The sequence below is a fragment of the Lottia gigantea genome (assembly GCF_000327385.1).
Source record: "Lottia gigantea unplaced genomic scaffold LOTGIsca_49, whole genome shotgun sequence".
NCBI lineage: Eukaryota > Metazoa > Mollusca > Gastropoda > Lottiidae > Lottia > Lottia gigantea.
The window spans coordinates 228,085-251,622 of record NW_008709687.1 but is presented as its reverse complement, the minus strand read 5'-3'; the positions used below and the strand labels follow the sequence as shown (position 1 = coordinate 251,622).

General features: G+C 36.5%; 2 protein-coding genes across 2 annotated transcripts; both read left to right on the top strand.

Annotated features, from left to right (window-relative positions):
* Nucleotides 1–2,065: 2,065 nt before the first annotated feature.
* Nucleotides 2,066–14,468, top strand: LOTGIDRAFT_165019 (hypothetical protein; the record flags this gene model as incomplete). Its single annotated transcript, XM_009061538.1, has 7 exons — nucleotides 2,066–2,079; nucleotides 2,157–2,252; nucleotides 10,967–11,300; nucleotides 11,618–11,882; nucleotides 12,113–12,458; nucleotides 12,918–13,064; nucleotides 14,264–14,468. 7 exons carry the CDS (start codon nucleotides 2,066–2,068, stop codon nucleotides 14,466–14,468), a joined length of 1,407 nt encoding a protein of 468 aa, XP_009059786.1.
* Nucleotides 14,469–17,050: 2,582 nt separating this feature from the next.
* On the top strand, nucleotides 17,051–23,197 carry LOTGIDRAFT_179020 (hypothetical protein; the record flags this gene model as incomplete). The annotated part of the gene is made up of 9 exons (XM_009061537.1): nucleotides 17,051–17,339; nucleotides 18,760–18,885; nucleotides 20,006–20,105; nucleotides 20,502–20,546; nucleotides 20,825–20,948; nucleotides 21,482–21,585; nucleotides 21,883–21,979; nucleotides 22,318–22,467; nucleotides 23,012–23,197. The coding sequence occupies 9 exons, from the start codon at nucleotides 17,051–17,053 to the stop codon at nucleotides 23,195–23,197; spliced, it is 1,221 nt and encodes a 406-aa protein (XP_009059785.1).
* Nucleotides 23,198–23,538: the final 341 nt, after the last annotated feature.

Sequence of the window (23,538 nt, the reverse complement as noted above, 5' to 3'; positions counted from 1 at the left end):
AGTTATGTAGTAAATAAATACCTAATAAACATTATTAGCTATGTGAACTCTCTAAAAGGGGCGTTAGGTTGACAATCCCAGTCACAGAGTGCCAGTAGGTTTCCAAAAGCTTTGGGTAGTTGTAAGTCTAATTAAACTTAGACCCAACTTTCGTTCCGTTTCATTATTAGTCAGTGGCGCGGTGTTTTTCAGGTTAGGTCAAAAGATTAACTTGACGAACGTTCAAGAGGGCTGTCGTTAGACCTTAACAGAAGACTGTAGTAGTTGTAAAAGTCTAGGCTTTTGAGATGCATCTTCACAATGTCAAACTATTACGAACTTCGTCTTATACCTTGACTACAAAAGTAAACTTTGCATTAGGGAAATGTTATGGGAAGCGGAAAGACAAGGCCCCTTTGGAACCGATTAATACCCTTGGATGTAGATTCTAGTATTTTATCCCTAAATCTAAACCACGTCAAGAGTTCACTAAGCAAAGCGTTAGAGAGCCCTGTAATGGTTTTGTTTGCCGACAGGTCTCTCTGGTTAAACTGGTACCCTTTGTGGTTGCTTATCGCTAAACTAACGGGGCGAAACTCTAGATGGAACGGTAGACCAGTTTACAATCCGGAGTGTGATATACCACTCCTGTGTTTTATCTTACACAGAGTGTACCTTGGAGTTTTAAGAATTACATGATAAACGATACAAAAACATCAAAAGCAGATCCTGGGATGGTCTCTTCTGTCAAAACAAACCACGAATTATTCTAGAATTTATTTAGAAACTGAACCAGTATTTCTTACACTTGAGAAAATTGCCAGAATTGTTTTTGTAATGGAGGCTAAATATCAACTGTTTAAGTATGAATAACACGATATCTGTAAAAAAGCAGGTTTTGTTGATTAGGTCGAGATAGATTTTCAGACCACCCCTAGATGATTAGTTAAGATTGATGAGCTCTCACTGGCAGGCATTGTGTTCACAGAAACCAGCCATTGTACCAAGAACAGTACGCTGTAGCGCCGAGCATCCATGTTTTTTGGTCAGAAAGGATAGGCTCTCCAGTCTACCAGCTGATCCTCGGTCAAACCTCTTGGCATAGATGTTTTCCATGGATAACAATATCAAGGATCAAGAGGATCCTCTTGGCATTGAGTTTGCCTAGATAATCCTACAAAGGTCCGCAAGGATCCTGTCTACCAGCTGATCCTTGGTCAAACCTCTTGGTACTGATGTTACAATGATTGTTTTTACAAGCTGGTCCTCGGTCAAACCCCATGGCATTGATCTGTTTCAGATTTCATGTACCCATTCACGGCAGGGTCGACTAGTAGCAACTATCACCAGTTTTGAAATACAATGTACCAAAAAGCCATTTTGGGAAATTATGATTTACAATGACTAATGAATATTGCGTCTGACGTTTTATACCTCTTTACGTTGTTAACCACGGGTGATCTTGTATTTTAAAAATATGAATAATGGCAAAATGCCATGATTTATTGTTCTAGATTTCCCGAGAGATTATAATTTCATTTTTTACCAAAATTTATTTCATTTGCCATGAGAATTAAACTATAAAAACCGAAGAGTGACACTATCATGGCTGGTCTTTATCGGCGCGGATTGAAATTTTGATATACTTTATCTAGAACAATATTAAGTCTGATATAAAAGTTAAAAACCTTTGTTTCTGGTTCAGACAGATTAATAACGCTTTGTACAATTCAAGATGAATATAAAAAAAATATTATGATAATAGATAACATTAGCCGTTGATTCACCTGAAGGGAAGAGATGCTAGATTGACAAAGCCAGTTGCAGAATGACATCAGGTGTTTTTTTTTTTAATAAAAATGAGTCTTACATCGTAACGCCCCCCTATGTTAAAAAGTATATAAGTTATAAAGTATTTCTATAAAATAATAAAAATTTCATTTAGCAGAAAAGCAGCAACACTGGATGTTGCTCTAATGCTATGAAGATAGGTGATCATACTTTTATTTATTTGATTAAAAAGGAGGGAATACAACTTTTAAATCTGTCTAAAATCTACAACAAATGATTTACCGAGACGAAAGAAATGACGCTGCCCCTGTAAGAAAACTTTTAGAAAATTTGTTCCCCATTTATCAATAATCAAAAACTTTGAATTTGCTTCTCGACTATTGTAGGGTGAATAGTCGAGGCAAGAAAAAAGGTCGAAGGTTTGGTTATTTAGCGTCCAAATTGTTCCAGTTCTACCCTACTGTTCAAGTCCAAAAACGACGGTAGGCGATTTCTTTCTTTCAAACTCACTTAAAATGTTCCCTGTCGAAATTGCAGCGTGTTTATGAATTAATTGTGTTGCAATTTGGACCAAGGTGACCTGGCTGGGTCATTGCCATGGGGTTTGACAAAGGATTAGCTGAAACACAGGATCCTTGTGAACTGAATTTGTTATCCTTATAAAATCATTGTCAAGCGGGTTTGGCCAAGGACATACTGGTTAACAGGATCCCAGAGAACCCAAACTTGTTGTCCTTTTAAAATAATTGTCAGGAACTTCTGTGGAGGACTAGCTTCGAGTTCCTACGTTGTTAACAGTGTAAAAATGTGTTTTGTTTCCACAAAATTGCGAATTGAGTTGATATGCATTGATGATTGACGTCTCTAAGCCAAATTTCTTCAACGACCACTAAACTCCCCATTAAGCTAGTTTAAATCTTTTCTACATATGTCTACAAGCCTTAAACTTCAATTCTGTGACCAAGGTCAAATTTTTGTTTGTAATTTGGACTGTTATTTGTAATTTGAAGTCACCGTAATCGTCTTATCTATCAAATACATGTCCTTTCTCTGATATCACTTTCATTCTTATGGTTATAACGTTTATAATTTGGTCTGTTATTTGTAATTTGAAGACACCTTAATCGCCTTATCTATCAAGTTCGTGTCCTTTTTCTGTGATATCACTTTCATTTCGTAGGTTATTGGTTTCGTTTATGATATACGCTGAACATTGTTTTTTTTACTCTTTGGTATGCAAACTATACATTCTGCACTGATCGACTTTTAAACACATCTACACATTTATCTCAAGGGATGTATTCATTGATTTGGTATAATTTGTTAAAGAGATCTTGTTTTTGCAATCTACAAAACCATTTTATGAATTTTTAATGGTATAAGTTCTTAAATGTTTCGATTTTTTTTAATTGTAACAGAGCATACGAATATAATGTTTGCGCTTGTTTGCGCTTGTTTGCGCTTGCATGTTTTTGTTGCGCTATTTAGTAGGACTTAGTGCTGCCATAGCCATTAGAACAGGTGGGGGCGTTGTCGAAAGTTTTTTTTTTCCATTTAATCACTTGCAGCTTGCAGTACCTGGTAATTTTGAATTATTTATCAATGACCTGTATCACTATTCAACTTGAGAATCGGGGTTCTAGTCCATCTATAATAAAGGAAAACAAATCGGTGTACCTATTAGTCTTTATAAACTTATTAACCAAAATCATCTCTAAAGTGCAAATATTTTAATTCCAAACTATGCAAATTTGGCCTCGACCATCCGGAATTTAATTCATCGTAATGTTTATTTCCATGATGATTACATTAATGAAATAGAATGATGGTAATAAAAACCTGATTGTGTAGTTTATTTTGGCAGTTTACCTTGAAACCAAGAATGTTGATTGCAATCATGATTTGATTAAAATCAACTCGGCTTTTTCTTATTCCTTTCTTCTTTGTTTAAATTTGGAATAGTGTCTAGGAACTTGGTGATCTAAACAGCTCTGAAAAATGTTGTGATCGTTGTGAATTTAATTGGGGTTGAATATTTATTCAAATCATCAACGATTTAAACGTAAACTGTTCTGAAACGATTGTGTATAACATTTTTGCATTGTGAATTTAACGCGTTTATAGTTTCATTTAAAATCATCAACGATCTAGACTCAGACTGTTGTGAAACGATCGTTTACTTCATTTTTACTAGTGCAGTTAGTGCGTGTGTATTTTGTATAAAGTCATCAACGATCTAAACATAAACTGTTATGAAACGATTGTTGACTAAGTTTTTACATTTAATGACGTTTATATTTTTGTTCAAAATCATCAACGATCTAGACTTAGACTTCTGTGAAACGATTGTTTACTTTAATTGAACTCAGCGAATTTAATGCGGTTATTAAAATCATCAACGATCTGGACGTAAACTGTCTGGAACGATTGTTTACTTCAATTTTACCTTGTGAGCTTGTGAGTTGAAATTTTTTATGTGACAGATTTGGATTCGAGATAAAAGTTGGTTTATTTTCCACCAGGGATGATTTAACTCCAGAAATATATTTTAAATACCCACAAGGTGCGTTCTACTCTTTAGTTTTTATGCATAGTTTTACTATTGCAGTGAGTGTTTATTCTCAGTTCATTTTCAAGATGTAAGGTAAGGTGTAGAAGATAGAAGATTGCTTAAAAGCACTGGCCTTAGACAATTCGAACCCATGGTACCGAGAATCTAACCTATCCTTAATTGTGTCTATTCCTCATTCCAATGGGATTTTTACCCTCGGCATCGAGAATGCTAAAATTGTTTGGGTCTTTTTCTTAATTTCAAGGGGATTCGAACCCTCGGCACCGATAATCCAAACTATGAGTATATAAGTCTATACTTCATTTCAAGGGGATTCGAACCCTCGGCACCGATAATCCAAACTATGAGTATATACGTCTATACTTCATTTCAAGGGGATTCGAACCCTCGGCACCGATAATCCAAACTATGAGTATATACGTCTATACTTCACATCAAAAGGATTCGAACCCACGTCACCGAGAATCCTAGCTATCCTATGATTATATAAGTTTATTATCTAAGTGTATTTAATGATAAAATAGTTGAGATGAACTTTCTAATTAAATCTATTTCAAGCTGTAACTTATCTTAATATAAACAATATTCTAGGTGTCTTTGTTTTGCCAACGGCCAATTACCTGGAAAGTGAACGCAGTGGTTGGACCCATGAAAGAAACATACAGATTTTCACCGTCCCCCCCCCCCCACCCCCCCTGTATAATGTCTGTATAACGTCTGTGATTCCAGAACATCTCGTTCAGATTCTATCACTGCTAGAAAAGCAGACTGGTATTCCTGATACACATACAAAAAATCACATTCTTTAAGATTCACAAACAAGACAGGATAAATGGTAAAACAGACCAACCAGTGCCGAGTGGTCTCTAATAGAAACAAAAACAAAGTGTTGATGGTTTAATTGCATTATCATTCTTCTGATTTTATACTGTCGATAATTTCCATCAGCGTTTAATTGCTTTGTTTATAATACACTCCATTAAACTATTTCTTATTATTAACTTTTATTCTTTTGAATCATTTCCATTCCATTTTCTTTAATTCTGGCAAATTTCTAAAACTGTCAAAACATTTCTTGACGATATTCTTTGTTCACGGGTAGAATATACTTCAAGATCCTGTCTACAAGCTCCTGGGTCCAATTCTTACCATTGTTTTTACAACGATAAGGTTCTTTATGATCCTGTCTACCAGCTCCTGGGTCAAATTCTTACCAACGATAACAACCAAGGTTTTTAAGGATTCTGTCTACCAGATGATCTTTTAGTCAAACCTCTTGGCAATGATTTTTCTAGGATAATAAGGATCCTGTCTATCAACTGGTTCTTGGCCATACCCCTGGACATTGACGTAATAATGAAAACAACTTAAGCTCTCAAGGATCTTGTCTACCAGCTGCTCCTTGGCCAAAGCTATCGGCAATGATTTAACATTTCACAAGGATAACAACTTAGACTCTCAAGGATCCTGTCTACCAGCTGTTTCTTGGTTAAATCTCTGTACATGTTACACAGATAACAACCAAAGAATCCTGTCTAATAACTAGTCCTGTACCAAACCAACTTAGGTTCTTAAGAATCCTTCTACCAGCTGATCATTGGCCAAACATCTTGACATTGATCTCGTATGTATCCATTTACAGCTAGGTGGCTAACAGTCAATCTTTCATATGACTAAATCAAGACTAGTCTTTAATCTTCCATATTTCTGAAACCAGACGAAAATATCGTGCACTACATAAACCCTGTTACTAAAAGCTGCTTTAATTGTTGTTTGTCTATCGATTTTAGATTGAAATCAAGGTTTATGACAGAGTTTTATGATGTTGATTTATTTTTATTATTAACTTCCACATGGTGCACGTTACATATCGATTTTTAAAACGATAGAATTGAAATTTCAAGAAGGTTTACGTCCTATTTTTACCATCTGATTGGATTATTGATAGGGACAATGCTATACAGTGCGCAATGGGGAAATGTTTTGGCTAAATATATAATAAATGATAAATAAATAATAGGTAAATTAATAATAAACTTGCATCATCAAGTGAACAGGTTGTTGTAATGAATAAAAAACAGCTGTTCTGGATGTAATTGAACGCAACATGAATTAATTTTTGATATCACTAATAATAGACTTGCATCATCAAGTGAACAGGTTGTTGTAATGAATAAAAAACAGCTGTTCTGGATGTAATTGAACGCAACATGAATTAATTTTTGATATCACTAATAATAGACTTGCATCATCAAGTGAACAGGTTGTTGTAATGAATAATGAACATGGTTTATATCCTACTATTCTGGACTCAGTGTACGCACTAACAAACTTTTCAGTGCGCACTGAGGGAAATTTGGCAAGGAAAGTTACTGATATTCGAAAGAGGCACCCTCACCTTGTTTTTTCCTTGTCGCTTACAGATCCTATGTACTTACCAGTTCCGGTTTAACAGTATGATGTAATACTTAAAATCATTTCGTTCTATTTCTTGAAAGTTCATGACTGCCCACAACAGGCAGATAATTTAAGCAATATTTAACAATAAAGGGTGACTCGGTGTATTGTGTGTAGTTAGGTTGTATGTTGTTATTTCTACCAAGGGGATTAGAACTATTTATATGAACGGCTAGACGGTGTAATTGGTTGCCTGCTGTTTGATATACTCTGGTAGTATCTTTATATCTTTATTATTATTAATACAATATACATGTACTAGTACTCAACCACTACACACAGACCATCATTTTAAAAAGGGGAGGGGGGGGGGGGAGGGGGGTCTTCAGTTTATTCAACAGTTGAATAGAATGGAGTTTTACGTCTTTCTTTTCTGCACCATGTTGGCTAATGAAGACGGGATATTTCTATAGGCCTCTGTCAGCAGACGAACATAATATAAGATTTGAACGACATATAGAAGCGATGAGCACATATATAACAAAAACACAAGACAATAGTATGGAATATAACAAACTTCTTTAATAAGGTTGGGCACATAACGTTTCAACACAATATACACGTGTCGTCATTAAAGGGCAAATTGTATGAATTCATAATATTGTACTCATAGGTGCATAGCGATAACGATACAAGACGTCTGAATGAACAAGTCGTATATATACACAAATATAACTTTATGTTTATTTTACAGTCAAATATTTCAAATTGTCAATGAAATTTTTTGCTAAATTAAAGTCATTTCATGGGTGAATTAGTGAGTCTGGTTTATTTAAGGATTGTTTCCACAGTAAATTATGCAGTTTGATTGGCTGCCTGTCGACACACCTGGATGTCCTTTCTATAACCTTAATTTCTTTAAAGAATTAATATTCTACTTTTGAATTGGGGTTGTTCAAGTAAAAATAGATTTTGTAGGTGAACCTGTACTGTAAGTTATATTTTCTCTCAATTTATAACGAAATCTAATATACGTGAAAATTATCACTGGCCGCTTCTGATTAATGAAGCCAATGACGAAAATTAATGAAAGAAAATCGAAGCCAGGACAAAAAGATTAAAATGGAACTAATATATTACCTATAACATATTTCTACCGTGTTTCACTTTAGAAAGTTAACCATAGATAGGAAACGTGATGTCACGTGACTTCCATACAGCTAATTAACACGCTTCTACATACGTTTTGTTTTGTAAATATTAACACACGCACGAAACTCGTGAATATAGTATGAGTACGACCAAACAATCTCATTCAGATGGGGAAAAACCAGCCTCACAGCGTTTCGATACAACACACCAATACTTTTGATATTTATTGATAAGGGTGTATGGTTTAACGTACGTTTCGAAGTTTTTGTTTAAATATGAAGAAATGGTAATTAGTTTAATCAAATCCTGGCCGCCAGCGTTCTGAATTTATGTGCCATTGTGAAGCACATAATAAATAATTGGGGTTTTCGCACCTTACTAAATTTAATGTGCACATTTGTGAGGCGCAATAAACGTCACATAAGCTTTGATGTATCATTATTAACTTTTATTCTTGTGAAATGTATATTTTATGTGACATGCTAGGGCATATATTACAATCTTATTACAAAAAAATAACAACAAACACAACATTGAATAATGTATTACTATGTTAACTTTTATTTTAAACAAATTAAAACAAAATTCATCTTACAAGTTATACACTTTATAACATGGAAATGGAGACTCTCATTGCACACATCATGGGATTGCTCCTGATCACACAAGGTAGGGATTAATAGGACATTAAATACTGCAATTCATTAGTTCAATAAGCTATAGAACAGTAGGATATAAAACTCTATTTCATTTCATTAGTCTAATAAGATATAGAACAGTAGGATATAAAACTCTATTTCATTTCATTAGTCTAATAAGATATAGAATAGTAGGATATAAAACTCTATTTCATTTCATTAGTTCAATAAGATACAGAACAGTAGGATATAAAACTCTATTTCATTTCATTAGTTCAATAAGGTACTGAACAGTAGGATATAAAACTCCATTTCATTTCATTAGTCTAATAAGGTACTGAACAGTAGGGTATTTTATTTCATTAGTCCAATAAGGAACAGATTAGTAGAACGTAAAACTCTTTTATACGTATATAAGGTACAGGACAGGAGGATTAAGTGAGACTTAAAAAAAGTATTTCATTGCATATCCAAACCCAATAAGGACATAGAACTATATTTCATTTCATTAGCGCAATAAGAAACAGAACAGTAGAACATTTCATTAGGCGTTTTATTTCATTTCATTAGCCCAATAAGAAACAGAACAGTAAAACATTTCATTAGCCCAATAAGAAACAGAACAGTAAAACATTTCATTAGCCCAATGAGAAACAGAACAGTAGGACATAATACTTCATTTTATTTCATTTCATTAGTCCAGTAACGTATCTAGAGTATGAAGTACGACAAAAAAAATGTTTTGTCATATTCCCACACATTTTCACTGAACAGAAAATCGAAGTCGAAACATTAAATTTCATTTAATTTCATCACTCGAGTCAAAGTTGCATCATCAATGCAGTTTATTGAAAAGTGGATATTAACCGTCTAGGGTATTAAGTAAGTTATTCGATATTATATTTCACAGCGTGAGGTATGTTAGGGTAAGATCTTTATTTATTTTCTCTTAATAATCGAGGAATGTTTTATTTTCATACCATCTGTTTTAGTTATAAAACAAGCTATTATTTAATTTACACTTAATTTGGGGTTTAGAGTTCTCCAAGAGCACATTATACAGGGATTTTCATATTTGCTTTTCGACCGAATCCCAAATATTTGCTTAACCAACATTATCGGGCATTCCTATCCTAGATCCCCGAGGATGTTAATAACGAGGTGACGACAGTATACATATCCGCTAAATCTTTTGTTTAAAGAGACAGCAACATATTTGAAAAAGAACTTTCGAAAATATATCGCCATATATTTCTATGTATTGTTTTAAAAGCGGTGATTAATACAGAGCGTACTAATTGTTTGATCTGGTTTTGTTGTTTGGCTTTATAATGCCTCAATATTTAGTTTTAGTTGTCCAATATCAACCAAAAAACATTACGAAGTTAAAATGTTCACCTAAACAGTTTAACTTGTTTTGGCGTTCTTGATACTAAAACTATCAGTTATTTTAAGAACATACTTTTTAGATTTTGGTGTATAGTATTCATAAATTTGATTAAAAATATTTCCAAGCACCTAAAAACACCCTTTAAGTAATGGACCGTGAGTCCGATTTTAATTATTATAAGCCACACTGACTAAATGATGTTCCAAGTGGTCAATAAAACCCAGCTATCGATGCCACACAAACAATCGCTATCAATCGGATTGTCTAACTAAGACCCCCCCCCCCCCCCTCCTCTCTAATATTAAGCTATCTCCGACCCCCCGTGTGTTTGTGTCTCGATGTGGTAGTTGTTGTTGATTTAAAATTTAACGATGTAAAAACTGACTAAAGAGAGTTTAATAATGAGAGATGTCTGTTATTTTAATTTGATATTATTTCTACCCCCCTTGATATCATCTTAGTACAATCTCAACTTCTAATCGACATTCTTACTGTAATCTTCATTGTTTTCAAATATTAGAACCAGTAAAAGAAAGAATTCTTAAAAAAATTACGTGTATCAGAGACTTTCTCCAATTCCTGTGATGTAATATCAATGTATTGTCGAATCTTTGAAGGCACCGATTTGGCAATGACCAATACTAGCTTGTTAGTTTATTGACTCTGACAATGTTACCAAACCGACAAACACAGTCGCTAGCTTTCCAGTGGCTCAACTAACATAGGGACTGGTTGAACCAGGTCCATGGGTCTCCATCCCTAAGGGGGCCCACCCCGAGACAAAATGCAAGCATATGTTTAAAAGAATTCTCAGCGCATGGACCTCAACCCACGAGCGCCCACTCATCTTGTTTAGCCATTGAAGTTTCTTGAAAGTCGGGCGAACAACTGACACGCCCGTCATGCATCTATTAGTTTCAAATTATTCAAGGGTATCCCTAATTTGAGATGAAATCCATCAATATATTTGCAGGCAGTTTCGATTGATGCAGATTCACTTTTATGTCATTATTATTTTTATTTGAAATATTCTGTATCTCTTTACAGGGCGTCGTACAGTGTGCAACAGGCCGACAATTTCCAGCAGAAAGTTCCATTTCCAGAATTAGCCGAGTATTATCAGTGTCACCATTGTCGACAGCTTCAATCTGGTTCTTCTTTCAACTCATCGTCAACGTCTTTATCACCATCATCATCATCAACGTCTTCGTCTTCGTCGGCACCAACGTGGAACAGGATGCGAGTATTACGTCTGCTAGGACAGTGTGTGTTATTGGTGCTATTTGCCACGTGTACCGGGATAATCTTTAATAAGACACTAGACAGTGACTATGATTCTATCGAAAATGTGAACCAGTTTGTAGATTCCGAAGTCTTAACGGTTAGTATGCTTTATCTTTATTCAGGATGGGTATCGGGGAGGTTGGTCCTCGAACCATCTCACAAGAGCAATGACAGTCTACATTTCTCTTCAATTTCACCGCTGATATACGCTTCAGAGAATCTAATTAGATGAATTTTATTTGAAATTTGCTCAAGAAGCATCTTAATTCGGCTTCTTAGATGTGCCCCTAGAAAACCGATGATCAATTAAGGAACTGGGGCTTTAGAAGCTGTACTTTTCTTCTAAGATTTACCTATGAATGGTTTGAGTTAAGTCATCTATGTTTAACTCATTTCTGTTTGATATTTTCACAGGATATGACTATCCAAACACTGTCCATGAACGACTTCCACAACTCTATCCGCCGTCTTAACAAATCTTATGATATAATCCGAATATTCTTACAAGAGAAAGACATTTCGGATGATCAGATTCACGAACTGCTGGCGGCGAGAACTATGGAGAATTTGTTAACGGGAAAAAGCGAGAAGAAGCGAGAGAACAGCGATGATTATGATTTCGAGTTTGACTATGAAGATGAGAAAATGGCGATTGCTGGAACCAATATGTTTGAAGAAGGTAAAGGGCTTTTTTCCATCAATTTCGTTTGTGGGATTATTTGAGTAACAGGATATCCATTTGCTTCAAAAAGAATTTCCATCTATAGATTCGCGTGGAAGCTACCGTTACCTTGGCAATGATTGGATGAAAACATATGTCACCACGGCATTGATTGGCCGAAATCAAATCCCACTATGCAATAGTCACCCTAAATTAGTTATAAAATAAATTAAATCTATGTTTTCCAGAATTAAGTGAAGCCTACCACCACATGGAAGAGATGGAAACGAGTCCAATGAGCCAGTGTAAATATCCACAACCGGAAATAGTTCACGTGGAGGCTGAAAACCATTTCAACCGGATGTTGTACCCAGAGTGCACTATTTTATATCGGTGTAGGAATACAAGTGGGTGCTGCGGCAATAAAAGTCAGGAGTGTGGACCAAAATATTTACAAGTTGTGAAAAAAACATTTTTAGTGTTATCGGTGAGCGAGAAAGGCGGGACAGTCCGACCTCACGAGACTCTGCTCGAAACACGAACCTTTATCAATCATACTGAATGTGGCTGCAAGGAACGAAAAGGCCTCCCAGGGTAGGTAATTCAACTAAGAACATTATTAATTTATCCAGACCACAGTTAATTTAACACAATGTGTTTTAGTTAAAGTAAATACAATTTTTATAGAGATAGTCCAGGAAGAACAGAGGGTTTGACCAAAGATCAGCTGGTTGAAAATGTCGTCTGAAACCCCTGGTTTAGCCAAGGTGCAGTTGGAAGACAGGGTCCTTGAGAATCTAAGTTGTTATCATTGTAAAACCATTGCCATTGGTTTGGTCAAAGAGCAGCAGGTATACAGGATTCTCGTGAACCTAAATTGTTATCCTGGTACAATATATACCAAGAGGTTGGTCAAAGATCAGCTGGTAGAAAGAACCCTCGAGAACCTAAGTTATATTCCTTGTTGAAAGATGCTTCTTTTTTCTTTCGCCAAGCCCTCAATCAACACCTGGTATCCCAGAAGGTCCTGCAATTTTGTTGGTATCGTTTCAGGTGTCATCAAGAATGTCCGTTCCCCTTCGTGAAGTTCCGACCAGAACTGCGGTGTATCTGTGATTGTTTGGAAGGAGAAAACGAAGAGAATATAATCTGTAGAACAATTAAAGATGGACTTTATCCACTGACAGAGAAAGATCTAGAGTAAGTATTATGGCTGCACCATGGTGAGCTAACCAGTTTGAAGACAAGTGTCTCCCGGTGCCTAAAGTCCTGCTAGATATGAAGAACTATGTTTAATACCTTGACATCATAAAGCACTATTTTGTATCATGGAAGTTTGTATATGCAGATATTGATTGGATTGTATGCTAGCGAATTCAGCCAATCAATGTTATAGGCCTTAGATCTGTAAAAAATTAACCATTACGTTTACATTACTCTGATTGTCTGCAATAGCAAGCGTATATATCCCACTTAATTCGCTGAATATTGTGATGCAAGAAAAGTGCTTAATGATGTCAAGGTATTTGGCGTAGTTGGTAATAGCTTGCCATTGTGAATATGGTATATTTAGATGTGTATTCAGATAAATGTTGAAATTGAATGACGATGTGATTAAAAGAATCTCAATGAATCCGACGCAGTCGACAAGCCTCTCGTTGGCGAAATCCAATGACTAATCAACTTCTCCCAGATACCCCAGTGGTTCAACTACATGCGTGGGAGCCCGTGAACTTAAGTGGACTGGGGAACTCTCCCGGGAATATTTTCAACATAATGCTCTCTTGCATTTTTTCTGGGGTGGTGGTCCCTTAGAGATGGGGGTCCGTGGACATGGTTCTAACAAACACCGTGGTAGTTTAGCCACTGAGACACTGCCAGTTGCTTGCAGTTGTTGAAAATTCAGTGGCTCCCAGATTCTGTCAGTCGTGCAGTCGACGTGAGCTCATCTTTTGTAACTGGGTATATATCACGTATTTAATGTAGTTATTTTCCTCTATAATATGTAAGGAAGTGCAAGGGCTGTGAACTTTCTATAATTAAATAGTTTGAAATATGACATTGTGCAGTGAAGTCACCTTTCTTGTCAGACAGAAAAAAAAAATACAAACCGTGTCTCGATGATTTAATGGTTATGGTGCGACTATCAATCGTAAGCTACAGGAAGTAACAAAATACACAGTAATGTAACGTGACGATTCTGAATGCTTTTTCTGAATCGTAAACAACGTTGTGGTACTGATGACACTATCATTGTCTTAGTGGCGACACAACAATTTAATGTCAGGTTATACACAACTCCGGTAACGTGTTAAAAATTGTATTATTCTTCTCCTCTCTTGCTCGATTCTTCTCCTCTCTTGGACATCTTTCTTAGATACCTACTCTTTCTATTTCAGATGCATCAAATCAGGAAAGTGTATGACCCCTGAGTGTACGGTGAAAGAATCGCCGTTTCAAATTAGAACGGGATTCTGTCCTGAAATATCAGTGGATGAGCTAGGACGTAAAGGCTACATCAATGCAGAAAAACAAAATAAACCCAAGAATAAAAAGAAAAACAGACATGAAAAGAAAAAGAGGAGGAAATATAGAAGACATTGACGAGTAGTGTGTAGTGTTTCTGTGTTTTCTACCTCCGATCACGACAAACTGTGGCAGACCACAGTACTGATGACGTAATACACATCTATCCAGTACACGTAACGTTTCACATATCTGTCGGTATAGGTGTCTTGGTGACGTTTTACACAATTCTTATCTTAGTGACTCGTGTGTAAGCGACTTTATACACATCATCAGTGCTGATGACATTATACACAACTCCTATATTAGTGACCCCTGTGTTGGTGACGTATTACACATCAGTACCGATGACGTTATACTCATTTCTTGTACTAGTGGCGTTTTTGTACTAGTGACGATTTAAGTTATATTATATTATCCCCGTGTCGGTGACGCTACCACTGTATTAGTGACGTTATACACAACCCATGTATTGGTGACGCGATACACTACTCCGGTGACGTGGTCAATGTAGATTTCTTGCCACAATGTTGTAGTAAATATGTAGTAATACAATATGGTGACGTTGGTGTTGTATATAGTAAAGTTATAGACAGATCTGAATCAAACTATACAATGTCTCGTTACATTGTGAACTCAAATGGCTTAATTTTGGTTTCTGTGAAATTTTGTTTTATTGTCCAAACCAGATGGTGTTCGTTCAAATGGTGAAAAGACTGTGGTGATTGGACTTAGTTAACAATCAGATTGACCGTCGAATGATTTGCTTACGTTTCTAAATGCAAAGTCTAGTTTCGTCGTATTCGAAATGTATATTCTTATTGACCTCTGAACGACCTAAGCTTATTCACGTATTTGGTTTCGAATGCTGAAGAATGTCGAACAAAGCCAAATAAGAGGCTACGCATAAGTCCAAAACATTGTTCCGGCGAAATGGAAATGCGATGTTCACGTGTTTATATTCCGTGCAATTTAGTTATCAATGTGTTTCGGTTAAGTGATCAGTAGGTTAAGAATGACACATTTTGATAATTTGATATTATTGTAGTAGGCCTAACTAAATAAACCAATCGGAGCCTTATTCTCGAAAACTTGAGTTAAGGTGATTTTAGTGTTCCAATCATCTAGTTAGTAATCTAAATTTATTCTAAATTGATTAGTTATTATCCAATCAGATTACTGCATTTTTTTAAGTTTTCGAGAATATGTTCCTGGTTGTCTGTAAATAGTCCAGATATGAACTTACTGATGTAATACTAGATTATTAATAATCCGAGCCGTTCTGTTGTAAATAGCCCGAATATATTAACGAATAATGATCTGTTACGAATAAAGTTATGTTATTTAATAACGATTTATTATAAAACTTACAGGTGTTACCTCCCTTCTTTTATACCGAGGCCCGAGGCTGTGCACGTTAAAGATCCCTCATCAGTTGGAAAGAGCAGGCTAATGCCGCTGTCCTGGCAAAATTTCCGTCATGACGTCGCCCGTCTTCATTCGTCCTCATGCAGAAAAGTAGGACGTAAAACTCCATTCATTTCATTTCATTTCCCTTCTTTTATAATTCTTTTTGGTGTTATTTCCCCTTACCAAAAGCAAGTAAAACAAATAAAGAACATATTTAACTGAGGTTAAAAGGAAAGCTTTCTACCAGAAATACGAAAAGAAGAAATAAAAATTAAAACAAAACTTGTTTCGTTCCGTTTTTTATTAGCTTTTATTTTTAAGGTAGCCTTTACAGTTAAGATCTAATGACGGCCCTCTTGAACATTCATCCCAATAACCTTTGACCTAACCCGATGACCTCCGCTTTAACCTTTAACCAATAGGCTAATTATAAATAACTGGATAATCGTCTATTATTCGATTAGATAGGACGTTTGTCGTTTGAGCTGTGCAAGTTCGTGATCTCTTGACAGACTGAAATTGAAACAGAGATGGCGAGTGCGACTGACGCGACAAAAATGCCCGCACTGTACACTGCGTGGCTTTCTACTAATATTAGCCCACTCGGGTGCAAAAATAAAAGTGTTAAACTCCAAGCACCTTTAACCAACTCGAAACGTTTTGACACGATTTCAATGAAAGGGGAGTAACTCAATTCATTTTTAATTAAAGATCAACAATCCACTTCACTACACTTCGTTATAGATTCATAAGAGGGGCAAAATCCAATGCAGGTCTCGGTACACCGATTTTGTGTCATCAAGACAAATTTAGAGACTAAACATTCATTAACGAATATTGAAGATCAGCAACCGTAACCGTTGTTAATCAGTTGCCGTAGCCATTGGATTGGATGAGCAGCCGTGAACGTTGGTGTTCGTTGGCCGTCGTAACCGTGAGTGTAAATCCGCTCCGTAACCATTGGTTTAAGTCAAACTTATGACAATTAAAAAGATAAAAGTTTTGAGACGCCCCTTGATTCGAGTTTTAAAATATAATTACAGTAGAGACATCGCTGATACAGCGTTGAGACTTTTAATATGGCTATAAGCGAGAGAAGACTGCCGACTTCACAACCGACATCTACCCAGGTGAAACTTGCAAAACAAATAACACTATTTCATTGTGTATCTATAATAGTCGGCATCATCATTGGGTCAGGTATCTTTGTGTCTCCAGTTGGAATTTTACAAAATGTGCAGTCCGTTGGCATGTCACTCGTTCTGTGGACCATCTGTGGGCTTTTTTCAACCGGATGTGCATTGTGTTTCGCCGAACTTGGTGCCTGTATCCCACAATCGGGCGGCGAGTACGTCTACATACGACGTGCGTTTGGTGACACGCTTTCATTCGTATGTTTGTGGATAAATTTTATCATAATACAACCAGTCGGAAATGCTGCATCAACGTTGATATTTGCAACGTACGTTCTACGACCAATTTACTACGATTGTGAGCCACCGAATTCGGCCATACGTTTGTTGGGCGTTTGTGTTTTTAGTAAGTAAGCTTATTGTATCTGATATAATATGGGCCTCTCAAAACGTTGTCTTAATTTGCATTTAATCGCATACAAACCATACTTTTCTCAAAAAATGTTCATTGTGAACGTTACGTCATGAAATGCTATATGAACGAAACTTGGGAATTTCAAGAAAGGACCAAAAGAAAAAGAAATCTTCCATTAATGATTTGTAGAGAGTTCAGCGACTGATAGCGATATGTCATTAGATACTGGGCCACCAATTATCTATATAAAGCATGTATATCAAGCATTTAATAGTTTCATTTAGTAACGTGTTCGATAGCTGACATGATAACTGATAGAGAGGGTCATTTACATAAACCTATTGACATGCCCTAGGTCAAAACAGTTTGAACTTTACCTTCAGCTTCTAAAAATATCGTTGACAATTGTAACCCCAACTTCGCCTTTGATAGATATTGTTGACAGTTGTTGGCTCCAACCTCACCTCTAATAGATATTGTTGACATTTGTCGCCTCCAACCTCGCTTCTAATAGATATTGTTGACAGTTGTCTCACCCAAACCTCGCCTCTAATAGATATTGTTGACATTTGTCGCCTCCAACCTCGCTTCTGATAGATATTGTTGACAGTTGTCTCACCCAAACCTCACCTCTGATAGATATTGTTGATAGTTGTCTCCCCCAAACCTCGTCTCTGATAAATATTGTTTACAGTTGTCTCCCCCAAACCTCGTGTCTGATAGATATTGGTGACAGTTGTCTCACCCAAACCTCGCCTCTGATAGATATTGTTGACAGTTGTCTCCCCCAAACCTCGCCTCTGATAGTGGTATCTTGACTGTAATTTTCTCACTTAGAACTTGTCACACAAAATGTCTATAGTAATATGACGCCGTTAACTAACTTTGAAATTCCTCTAAGGAACATTTCTTATTGTTATAGTGGATGGCTAACAATGTTCTATAATATATTTAAAGGACGATTATTTAATTTTCTGCTTGGCCTCATAGTAGTTACTCGTTTCAATTCAAAAGTTGAATAGAGACTCATGGATGCCCTACATATGGATGTTAACACCGTAAACATGACTGAAAACGATATGCCGAAACTGTTGATGCATGTCGAAATGAAATGAAATTCTTTCTCTATTGTAAAATGATAAGAAATTTGATAAAGGGGGCCACTACGATCACCTTTCAGACTCGGATAATTCTGCATGTACATGGATTTGAAGGCTCAAACTTCGACGGTGAGCTGTGAACACTATTAGTAATTAGCTTAACTGAAAGCTTCCCGATTGGTCTTAGGTTCGATTGGTCAAACGGATGGCGAAACTGTCCCTTTAAACTCCAAATGAGTTGTCCAGTTGACAAACCGTATGACCGATTAGTATCAGATGATAAATTAATCTCTCAAAATGTTGTCTTTCAGCTCTCTTGACAGCCATTAATTCTTTTAATGTGAAATGGGCAACTAAAGTCCAGGTGATTATAACCGGAAGTAAACTGATCGCCATTTTAATTGTCATAGTGATTGGATTGGTGTGGATAGCTAACGGTAAGAATCCAAACACACAAGCAAAATAAAACACAAAATAAAGCAAAACATTTGCAAAAAAGAACCGTACAAATTCATTTTCGTTTCACCCGACATCTGCATTTATCAAGAAGTTACTATATTTTGTTTAGCGGAAATAGCAGGGGCAGTAGAGAATAAGAGATAGGGTTACAGAGAGAAAAGAAGTAGGGGCAGTAGAGAATAAGAGATAGGGTTACAGAGAGGAAATAAGTAGGAGAGGAGAATTAGAGTTACAGGGAGAAATGAAGTAGGGGCAGTAGAGAATAAGAGATAGGGTTACAGAGAGAAAAGAAGTAGGGGCAGTAGAGAATAAGAGATAGGGTTACAGAGAGAAATGGAGTAGGGCAGTAGAATAAGAGATAGGGTTACAGAGAGAAATGGAGTAGGGGCAGTAGAGAATAAGAGATAGGGTTACGGAGAGAAATGGAGTACGGGAAGTAGAGAATAAGAGATAGAGAAACAGAGAGAAATGAAGTAGGGGCAGTAGAGAAAAACAGATAGGGTTATAGAGAGAAACAGGGAGATTGATCAGAGGGCACAATGGGGTTTTCGCTTATATTGAGAGGTACTCATTGTACCTCCGTGCAGTGCTTCGAATTACAGTACTCCGAAGGCTTATAATAGGTTTATATATTCCATCTCTTTCAGAGATTTGAATACATTCAAACCTAACGACACACATTTTATATAAACATTTTTTATAAGTAGTCTCACTGGTCATATAAAATTACAAAGAATTACCTCCCTTGAAGCAAAACGTATATATAACGTTACTATTTTTTTTTTTTTTTGATTCGCATGTCATTCAAAATGTCCCGGTTGTGACATCTTAAATAATATAATAATAATAGAATAATCATAATTTAAAATAAGATACAAAGATTCCTGCTAGACTTAACGGTCCATAGTTCCTGAAGGTTTATAGAAAACGCCGAGCGTTTCCTTATTTTTCTAATGAAAACTACATATACAATTTGATTTGATTCGAAGATCGACGTGATAAATTTTAAATTTTGTTAGGTTTTTTCATCTAAGAACTGCCGAGAAAGAGACTGGTAAAGTAAATAATATTCACAATGTAAATTATTTTTTTTAACAGGTCACACTGAAAATTTCAACAATTCATTTGATGGTAGTGATTATCGAGCCGGATCTATTGCCATCGCTTTTTATTCTGGATTCTGGGCATTTGGAGGCTGGTAAGTTACTGAGCAATCAGATCATCCATTCTATCTTCTATAAGGTGTCGTGGGTTTAAATCCATCTAAATGTCTTTATTCACCAGTGACCCGCGCAGTACCTGATGTCTACAACAGAATCCTTCTATAATCAAATCAATTCATAGATCTGGGTTATTATATATTAAACTAAGCTATTAAGCATTTTTCAATGATTACTCTATATCTTATATAGAGATTTTAGTCATTAGTCAACCGGCACCAGGTAAGTCCAACTGATGAATATAAACTCTTATTGACCAAGGTTGGGATGTTAAATTTTATGTCTGTTCCAAGTGGTAGTATTCCTTTAAAGTAGGACGTTAAACTTCTTACATTTCATCCATTTTCAAAACAATTTTATGGGCTTCTTTTTAGGAACTATTTGAGTTTTCTGGCGGATGAAGTCATCGAACCTCATAGGTAATTAGTTACTTTTCCTCATTATTGCAATCTGTCCAGTTGCAAGTGAATACTTACTGAAACGGCACTGAAGAAGTCATCTGTCCTCTGTAGTACAGCCGACCCAACTGTCATTGGATCTGAATGTCGATTATTTCATGACGTTTGATAGCAAGGGATCAGGTATTTGAAAAGATCCTCCAGAACTCTGTAAATTCATGTCCAAGAAGCTTGACCAAGGACTATCTAGTAAACAGGATCCTTCAGAAGTCAAATAATCTTTTCTTTTCGTATTTCAGAAACCTGCCACTGGCAATAATAATATCAATGATGATAATAATCAGCGTGTATCTGGTAGCTAACGTGGCTTATTTTACCGTCCTTACACCAACCGAGATGCTTCAATCATCAGCTGTAGCTGTGGTAATATTATAATCATTTTCATCATTAACACCGTTATCGTCGTTGTCACAGGCCGTCTTGGTCATCATCATCTTCATCATCATCGCTGTTGTCGTCCTCGTTGTCGCCATCATCTCTTTCGTAGCTGTGATAAATCATCATCATCATCATCACTATCGTCATCGTAGTCGTCCTTCTCATCATCATCATAATCATGATCAATTCCACATGTGGCAGCAATAGTTGTTCTCTTCCTCCTCCTCCATCTTCCACGTCATCCTACTCCTCTATCTCCCTCTCCTCTTCCTTCTTCACCTCCTTCTCTTCATCAGTCATTTCCTCCTCTCCAACTGTTCCCCTCCTTCTCCTCCTCCATCGCCTTCATCTTCAGCCTCCTCCTTCCTCTACCTCCTCCGCCTCATAATCTTCATTCTCAACAGCATCATCGTCATGGTCATCATCAAAAATCATCAACAGCATTATCATGGTCACAATTACCAATCATTTCTCATTTCTTTTTTTTTTCTTTTTTATTCCTGCTCTTTTCATTTCAGACTTTTGTTGAACAGACTGTACCAGGTATAGTGTACATCATGCCTGTATTAATAGCTATCTCCGTCATGGGCAGTATGAACGGCGCTATGCTCTCAATGTCAAGGTGGGTATCAATAAATGAAATGGAGTTTTACGTCCCTCTCTTCTGCACCATGTAGGCTAATGAAGACGGGCAACGCCATTCAGTGTGCAGTGAGGGGAAAGTTGCCAGGACAACGGAATTAGCCTACTCTTTTTCGATTATCAACTGTGCTTGTAGCACACGGGGCCTCAGGTCTAGATAGGTTATCTATTTATAATGCAACTATGGACAAGAATTGGGTTAGCAGAAAAAGTACAATAACAAATCGCCCTATCATCCATAGATAGATGCATGTCACCAACGATTTGCCTTTTTCAGATTGTTTTATGTTGGTTCTAAAAATAATCATCTACCCAAAATAATTTCAATGATCACCATCAAGTTTAAAACTCCGGCCCCTTCTCTAATCATTATGGTAAGTGCCATCTTATTGAATCTATGAAATAAGTTTTAATATTTGTTTTACTGATCATGTAATCACCACTGAAGACAAGATACACCACGCAGTGTGGACAGTCTTAAACATCTACCTTTATTCCAGCCTCTGATAGATATTTTGGCAGTTTTTTGTTGGGATTACGGCAACAGACCACAATTTCTGAGAACATCGAAGTCGTGCATGCAATAAGACCCCTCCGAAATGATTATGCATTCCCATTTCTTAATCAATGTATAACGCCCTCTGACGCGTCGCAATGTCATGATGGACGTTTCAAATGCTCTTCTCAATAACATATTTTGTATTGATTTCAGTGTATTCTTACAATTATTATGCAGAATTTCAAAGAAATATTTTATTTGATTGAGATGATGGGTTTTGGTTTTACGATAATTCTAACGTCGACCTTAGCGTCCTTGATATATCTAAGGTGGAAAGAACCCTACTTACACCGTCCGATTAAGGTATGTTTATAACCATACATCATTACATTATCATAACTCATAATTCTACGCAACGTGGGGAATCAGGCAAATTCCTGTTTGGCCCCAGCCCCCAAACTTCCAATTTTTTTTTAATTATTTACCATGAGGAAATAATTGCCTGAAAAACCCATTGGAAATTCTCGACGTCCTCAACTAATAATTCTCAGAAACGACGCTGATTCTACGTCCATACCATATGAAACAGGTTCGCCTCAAAAAAGAATGATGTACCTAACGGAAGGGACTGACCAAGGATCTCAAGACGTCCCATCAGATCCGTCAATGTCGATATGAGCTTTACGACCATGTCAACCACCAGATGCAATTGTTACTAGAACAATATGGAATGTCAACAGACGGTCACTGCGAATTTTCAGTCGTCTATGAACTCTATACTACTTCTTGGATCAGAAACTCCAAGGTACCGACAGTTGCAGGCGCTCGATTCTGTCGATTGCAAGTTTCAGGTGAATCGACCCTTTATTCATTAGTTTAATTTTTTGGTTCTTTTCATATTTTTTAGCTGCCGTTGATTCTACCTCTGACTATGTTAATTATCAGCCTAGTTCTGGTGATTTTAACCATCTACCAGAAACCACAAGAAAGCGGTCTTGCTCTGATCATCATCTGTTCTGGCTTACCGTTATATTTCTTTGGAAACTGGAGACACAAACCGACCTTCATACAAACCATATTAGGTAATCATTAGTTTCTTGGAGTCAGACCATGTGCTTTGTTTCAGTACACCTAACCAGTGGTTCAACTACCCAAGGGACTGGTTGAACCAAGTCCACGTGCCCCTACACCCAGATAAAAATGCAGGAGAGCGTATGTTAGAAAAGAAATATGGGGGATTGGCCACAGGCCCCCAATCATTTAGTTGAGCCACTGTATCTAACACTTGGTTATTGGCAATGAACCTACTTTGCGAGCATTTGGACTCGCTCGGACAACAAACCAAATTTTGATGAGTTCTTTGATCCGTTTATGTTAAATTTCTGCCTGTACAAAAGCAGCTGTTCATATTTGTGTCGATCCTGTCTGTTAATT